Here is an 8,139-nt window from a genome sequence, read left to right as displayed (position 1 = left end):
CTTGTGATCCTAAATTAAAATTATGTCAAGTATACAAAATTATCTTATAATTTTGTAATTTTAAACATGTCACAAAAGCTAAAATTATATTTCTTTAAATAAATTTAAAAAAATATCATTTTTTTTAAAACGAAGAGAAGTACAACTTTTTGATGTGTTTGGAACACAATTACAACCAATTTCACAATATATGGAGTTGACCCTAACAATCTCTTTATGTGATTCACAGGCCAAACAAATCAACTTTTAGATTTGACATGTGAATTACTCTACACTTCAATCAAACTATATATTATAAATTAATGTATTCTCATTTTATTTGGTTTTCAATCTTTTTTTTTTTTTTAAAAAAAACATGACTTATCTATTGGCAGCCTCTTTTTTTTGTCTGTTCATTCGTTATTAAAAAAAAACTACTCTTATTTTATTGGAAGAGAACCTCTTTATTATAGCAGCTAAAAAGGTAACTTTAATATGAAGAAAAAGTTGTAAACGTCCACATTGTATAAAATGTTATTTAACCTTAATGTAATTATACTTTTTTGTACATGTGGAATATTAATTACTCTTAAATGATAGTAGCAATTCAATATCTAACTATAAAAAATTTTCATACTTGAAACTTTTGACTTTCATAAGAAAATAATTAAATTAAATAGGGACAATGGTCTTGTTAACAATAGGGTCCTTTGTGTTACTATAGCAAACTAAGCAAGACAACAAGTTCATTTGACTTTCTTGCATCCAAGAAACATTCTTGTTTTCCACTCGATATTCGTATTTATATTACAATTCGATTAATTTAAATTTATGTTATGTAGAATTTATTCGTAAAAAGTATTTTTTATTGAAGATAATTTTATACTCAGAAGTCGAAATTGACAACCTCATCTACTATATCACATCATTTAATGGTCATCCCAGAGATATTCATGCAAACCTAAAAAATTGTGCTCTTTCCATCTCAATTTTTATGTAGTTTAAACGGATAGAATTTTTAAAAATAAAGCAAGCTCTTTGGAATTCATTATCTTTATATTAAATAAAAATAAATATCAAGTTCAACTTAAAAAACCAACTCACATGAAAAAAATTGTACAAGACCATTTCATAAGATCGCCTCCCGTCATTAATACACATGGAATATAACACTTCTCCACACATCGTGGTCAACTGGAGCGTAAATAACATAATATGCAACGCAATATTAATAACATAATAACAAGAATCGATGAACATGTATATATGATTCTTATAATATCATGTGAAAAAGTAATGAAATACATATAATATCATGTGAAAAAAATAAACATTTAAATTTAATTAACCCTCTAAAAACTAATTCACGAGGAAAAGACTCTTCAAGGCCATAACTCATTTCCTCAATCATATGGATCGGATCATAACCATTATAAACATGTTTGAAATTTCATGTCAGATAAAAAAGTATATCATTAAGAATAAAATAAAAAATTTAAAATTAAATTATTTTCTTTTTAAGTAAAGACTAATAAAAAATAGTGTCACATAATCTACGACAAATTATTTAAAACACCAATTTAGGACCATATATGTGTTTGTGAAAGGAAGATGAAGTCAACTGCCATGTGAATTGATAATACATACACCTTTGTCGTAACGAAAAATAGAAACATCATCAATTGACTTGCAGGTCTCATGTTCCTTGTGTTTTGAGGATTCAACTTTTCAAGATATTGGAAATCTTCATTTTCAAACTATAGCATTTAATTCATTCATTGAACATATATAATAATGTTTGGTTTGATATATATATGTTCTGTCAGTATAAATATAGAAATTTTCCATAACAGCCATAATAATATATCAAATATAATTCTATAAAAGATAATTAACGTAAATTTTACCTTTCACTTTCGAAAATTTAAAAGTTTGTTGCCTAAAATAAATTGTTAGCTCAAAGAAAATATGGCAATACAAAAAAACATAGTCATAAGTCGCAAATGTTTTTAAGCTGAATATCTGTCAGAAACAATTTTTCTACACCTTTTCGAAATTATTATTGATATCACATTCAACTTTAAGTCTCTTAAGTTTTAAGTTCCTTTTAAATCACCTCATATTGGGATGTCTGCTCTAGGGGTGGATGAAGGATGAAGCCATTTAGCTTGAGCTTCATCTAAATCTACTATTTTCTACGTAAAATTTAGTTTTATGTATAAAAAGTTCATGAAAATTACAGTAACTAGTAGACTTGAACACATGATATCAAAAATTATAATGATGATAAAAATACTAAAGTTGAACCCAAAATTCAAATCCATTCATTATCTGCATCTCTCATATCCTCTGCCCAAACGATAATCTTATCCTAAGAAAATAGCTGATAAAAGGAATATTCGTAGGGTAACATATCCATATAACAAAACTTTTGCACTAGGTCAATGCTTAATATATACTTCTTCCGTTTCAAATTACTTGTGACTGACATTTTTAAGATGTATTTTCTCTATCAAGTACTCCATTAACTTGCAGAAAAAATAAAGGACACCTAGATGACGAGATTTTCCACAAAAAGAAGGGTAGGTATGTCATTAGATGCACATTTTAATTTTATTAAACAATATTGTTGCAGCCAAAAAAGAAGTAGGGTAGTGCAATGTTTGTCAATTTTATTGTACATGTTATGTAAATTTCAAACTGCAATAAAGAGTACACAAGACATTGACTTGATACAAGTCTACTGCATTGGAAGTCCTAGATCAAAAACTGCAAAATTCCAATAGCGTGCAAGACCTTAGGCGCTTTTCTTCACCTCAGCAGCCTTGATGATGTCAATGAACTCCGGCTATAAAATACAGAAAAAGGAAATGTTAAGGATAAGCTACTCACTATTCTTTTAAATCAACCATTTATCGACCCTTATTCACTGTTTATTAAGTGAAGAACCAGAGTATTATTCACATACCTTCAACGAAGCTCCACCTACAAGAAAACCGTCAACATCTGGCTGTCCAGCCAACTCCTTGCAGTTGGCACCGCTTACAGATCCTGCACGGAGCATATAGTACAATTCAGTTACTTGGTAAAAGCAAACGGGAATAAAGTGAATTAACGAGGAATTGAAATATGCCAAACAAGTTTAGCATGTGTCTAGTTGACTATTTAGTCATTTTGCAGCCAAGTTATGGTTACAAAAGCTAGTGTTTACTTACGTATTTGACTATACATCAAATACTTCAAGTCTGCTTCATTAAATTCTGGCTATATGCTTGCTATCCATTACTGTTAAACATGTATCAGAGTTACTTTACTTGAGAAGCCAGTATAATGTGTCCAACAAGAAATGGAGCTAATCTTATCTCCCACAAACTTGTGGAATGTTGGGAAGAACTTCTCAAAAATTTTAATGCTGACACATGGAGGATAAGATAAGCAGAGAGAAGCATTACATTATTTGGATAAATGCATAGCGGTCAAACAAAATTACCTCCATAGATGATCCGGGTTGAAGCAGCAACTTCAGCGCTAACATTTGCTTGAAGCCATTTCCTCAATTCAGCATGTACCTGGAATGCAGAAAACAACCTTAAAGCAAAAGTGCATAAATTCGTACCAAATAAATGATCTGAGGTGTGCTTTCATTATCTACATCTACGTAATAACATAGTCTATTAACTGGAAAGAGACTAGAAGAAACTTGCAATTCTATCTTGAAATTACTACTCAATAGGTTGATGTAGAAGTAAAGAACAGTTAAGATAATTGTTTAACACATGGACTTCTTCAACCCTTTTAAAGACCAGCAAGAGATCCTAGGACAAAGCATAGAAAGAATATGAAAGTAGATCTTTATAATCTACAGTTAAAACAATTGGGGGAAAAACATGACAAATATCACCTGATGTGATCAGAGTATTATTTAATCACTGATACTAACATTCCAAGTCTAGTTGAAATTCAATATAGATCTCAAGGAACTTGACTATGTAAATGACACAAGCTGGTCATATTAACTTACTTCCTGGGCTTGTGCAGGGGTTGCAACCTTTCCAGTACCAATAGCCCAAACAGGCTCATAAGCTATCACCACATTTGACCAATCTTTTACTCGGTCTGCAGTAAGATGAACTGGAAACAATTAGATGAAGGACTATGAAAGATGGTCAAAAGTGGCGCAAAAAGAAAGCGCCAGCGTCTGTTGGCGCTCTAAGTGCAATTAAAGCGGGGGCTTTTAGCAAAGAAAAGCCCCCCAAAAAAAACTAAAAACAAAATGTAACTATAAACACAAAATATAATTATTTCAATAACAGAATAAAAATACTGTTAAGCTATATATATGTTGTTGGGCCCTTCAAGGTCAAGTCCTACGTGACAGTCCACAACCTGGGCTCTGTGAGCTTCAAGGCTTAAGCACACTTTTAAGCAAAGCCTTTAACAACATTCCGGTGAAAGTTGCATAAAAATAGAATGATGTTAAACATTATGGAATGTCCAAAAAAGGGAAGTTCATTATGTAAATTTCAAACGGTACAAATTGACATCCCATGCATAAACGACAATACCAAGTTGTCACTCCTGACATACACTAGGAATTCCCATAAGCACTCACAAAATACAAATAAGAAGATCTGCTAGTTCCAGTTTCTTTTTTTGTTATCTTCAATCACTTTACTTTAGTCTTTTTCAATTTACCTTTTAGTTTCTTAAAAACCTCATCAATCCATTTATTTCTTCATGCTTCCCATTTTCATGCTGATATTATCACATTTAAGTGGATGGAATACTAATCAACATAATATCATCGAGTCACATTCTAGCTAAAAAATAATAGCCCATTAACTAAGAAAGCATTTTGATAGGTCTACCTGCAATAGCCTTTGTTTGTGCTGCAACAACATCCATGGTGGATCCTGATTCTCTTTGCTCAAGAGTCTCCCCAACACATGCAATTACCTTCAAACCTTGAGAAAGAGCATATGCTACCTTGTCTCCAACAAACTGCAATCAATGGATAACAAGTAATAAAAGTGTAAAGTTAGCCCTCTTTCAGCTCAGTAATTAATAACTACATTGAGGATATAACAAAAATCAGCAGCTTCATATGAAATAGCTTACCTCATTTGATTCACCTAAAATGGCTCTTCTTTCAGAATGACCCAAAATGACCCATGGAATGCTCAGATTAACAAGCATATTAGCACTGCACAGAGAATAATAATCAGCTTAGAATAAATTATGATACTCAAATTCTACAGACTAGATCCTCCCAACTATGAACAGACTGCAAAAAGATGGCGCAACACATCCATGGTCAAAATAAAAATTCAAGACTAGCAGCTTGAAGAAACAATACATGAGCCTAGACCAGTGTTATGAAAGGCGCTCGCCTCGTCGCCAAAGGCGAGAGGCGAGGCGAGGCGAGGGTGGCTCGCCATTCTCTGGCGAGGCGAGGCGAGGAGAAAAAGGCGAGCCCCTGGCGATCGATGGCGCTGAAATGGCGAGCGAAAGGCGCCGCCTTTTTGATTAAAAATTTTTGACTTAATAAAATTAGTCAAAATTAGGGTTTTTTTTTTACTTTTGAAAATTTCTGAAATCCTCCACATCGCGACTCTCTCTCTCTCTCTGTCGATCGATTCACTCTTCTCTTCTCCTCCATCGCGTCGCTGCTCCCTCGCTGTCGCGTCTCTGCTCCCTCGCTGTCGCGTCTCTTCTCCCTCGCCGACGACCCTCGCGACTCTCACTCTCTGTTTTCAGGTTTTCAGGTAATGTTTTCTCATTTCTGATTTCTCTCTTCTTCTTCTGTTCTTATTTTTTCTGTTCTTCTTCTTCTTCTGTTCTTATTTTTTCTGTTCTTCTTCTTCTTCTGTTCTTATTTTTTCTGTTCTTCTTCTTCATTTTTTTTTTTAATTTTGGTAAGCAGCAGTCAGGCAGTGCTTACTGCTTTGTGTAAGTGTAACAAGTGTTAATTTTTTTTTTAAAATTCTTTTCCTAATTATTTATTCCAATATTTCTAAACAGCGAATTAATTGAATTGTTTGGTCTTTAAAGTTTTAGACATTTTAGTATCTACTATTGGTTTTTGAATTGAATATTTGCTAATATGTGTTATTGCTATTAAGACTTTGGATAAAATATGCAATTAAATATTTTTAATTTTTGGTATTAATTGGCGCCTTTATTCAAAAAGGCAAGCGCCTCGCCGCTCGCCTCGCCGCGTGGCGAGGCAGGCCCTTGTCGCCTTTTGTCGCCTCTCGCCGTCCACAACACTGGCCTAGACCACAATAATTACCTAACTATCACCTCTTTCCTCAAGATGCAGGTCTCAAACACTTAGCAGCTAGATGTATCGTCTTCCCCAAAGTACAACATGGTACAAATAGAATAGTAACGTACCTAACTTCACCGGTGAAAGCACCGCCATTCTTAACCCAACAATTTTGGGCAGCAACATGAAAATCAGATCGCAGCTCATTCTTGACCAGAGGAAGAAATACAAATGGAGGGCTCACAACAACCTCTGCAAGAGAAGAAAGTTGCCAAATGTGTTAAGCACACTAAAATCTTATCCAACCATATCAAATTACCATAACCCAAATAAAAGCAAGTTAAGAACTTGAATGATGATTCAACTACACTGTTGTCTCTCAACTGTTTAAACATTCTCCTTGGCTGTCCAAGTAAAGTTTGAGTGAAATTGAGAGCAATAATACATTTGTCAAATGATTATATATTTCAGAAAGACCTAATTTGTTTTCCATAAAACAAATAGTGACTGAGTCTTCAAATTAGGAGACAACGTTAAAGAGCTCTATGCAATATTCTCCACCAACTATCCACATATATGATGTAATAAGTAGAAAGATGATTTTTTGTTCCTTCAGTCAGTTAACTAATCAGATGGGAAGCGTAAACATATCTCTACAGTCCACACTGATCAAGTTGTCTGTCTGATATATATGATGTTTAGAAAATCATATACCTTCAAATTTTATAGCTTTGATACAGATATCATTTTATTTAAACATCAAGGTATGTTACAACCAGAAATTTAAATATATCATATTTATTTGTCTTATGGACTTAGAGGTATGGATATTGACATCCTACAATGATAATCCAGATACTATAACACACCAGCTTCCAATCAATCCACCCAAAATTATATATTAAAAACATCACTCATACGGAAAATTTACTTACCAACAACATCTTGTGATGGCACTTGACCAGCATTGAGTATCGCTACTATCTTCTTGATCTCTTCACTGGTTCCATTCTGCATTGCATTCATTATTAGAGCTAAATCATCTATCGATTACCAAATATTATAAAGGCTTCTACCAAGCAACGCTTGATCACTGGTCGATCCACTCACGAACCATAACATAGTTGAAAAAGTTTTTGTAATATATATATATATTTTAAATTTAAAATCATAGCTACACCTCTAAGCTTGACTAATACATAACACTTGGATATGAACAGTAAAATTTAAACAACTAATCTTCCATGCCGTGGCCGAGCTAGCTACCTATATAGCCATATATTGCTATAATATACACACAATGAGTGACCTTTCAGTTGTTTATTTGTTTTATTTTGCTTTTTTTTCGTGAGTTCTTAGAGTATACTCTAAACAAACGGATCCAATTCCGTACAGATCGATACTCTTATTCCTCCACTTTACGACAATCCATAGTAAGAGAATAATTGAGATCCAAACAAAAAAAAAAAAAAAAGCTTATTTCCAGCACAATACACATTTTCATTGAGAAAATCATAAGATCGAGATCAAAATCATTAAACTAACAATTCTAATCAGATCGGTAAGCCAAAACACTGTACTACTAACTAAATTGATTGCATATAAAACAATTAGAACCGATTCTCAAGCTTGAAAATACTATATATTCAGAAAAAAGTCAGAAAATAGATCGATTAATATTGAACGACGGAGAAACAAAAGTACTAAGCGGAGATATGGTAGAATCGGAAGCTTACGCATTTCCAGTTACCGCCGACGAAGAAAGTTCTGCCCATTTTTACGATGAAGACGAAGGATTCACGGGAATTGTACAACAAGAAATGAGATCTAAAGTTTCTCTTGTTTGTGTGTGGTACTGAGATGAGGAAAGTTAGGATTTTATATAATGGGCA

At 33.1% G+C, this 8,139-nt stretch overlaps 1 protein-coding gene across 1 annotated transcript; it reads right to left on the bottom strand.

Moving 5' to 3' along the window:
• Nucleotides 1-2,568: 2,568 nt before the first annotated feature.
• LOC107017928 (triosephosphate isomerase, cytosolic) lies at nt 2,569-8,139 on the bottom strand. The gene is made up of 9 exons (XM_015218223.2): nt 7,984-8,139; nt 7,183-7,258; nt 6,376-6,499; nt 5,098-5,182; nt 4,848-4,980; nt 4,001-4,095; nt 3,470-3,548; nt 2,948-3,030; nt 2,569-2,827 (listed from the first exon to the last, which is right to left on the bottom strand). Exons 1-9 carry the CDS (start codon nt 8,020-8,022, stop codon nt 2,777-2,779), a joined length of 765 nt encoding a protein of 254 aa, XP_015073709.1. The 5' UTR covers nt 8,023-8,139; the 3' UTR covers nt 2,569-2,776.

The sequence above is a fragment of the Solanum pennellii genome, chromosome 4 (assembly GCF_001406875.1).
Source record: "Solanum pennellii chromosome 4, SPENNV200".
NCBI classification, from domain to species: domain Eukaryota; kingdom Viridiplantae; phylum Streptophyta; class Magnoliopsida; order Solanales; family Solanaceae; genus Solanum; species Solanum pennellii.
This window is presented reverse-complemented; position numbering and strand designations above follow the sequence as displayed.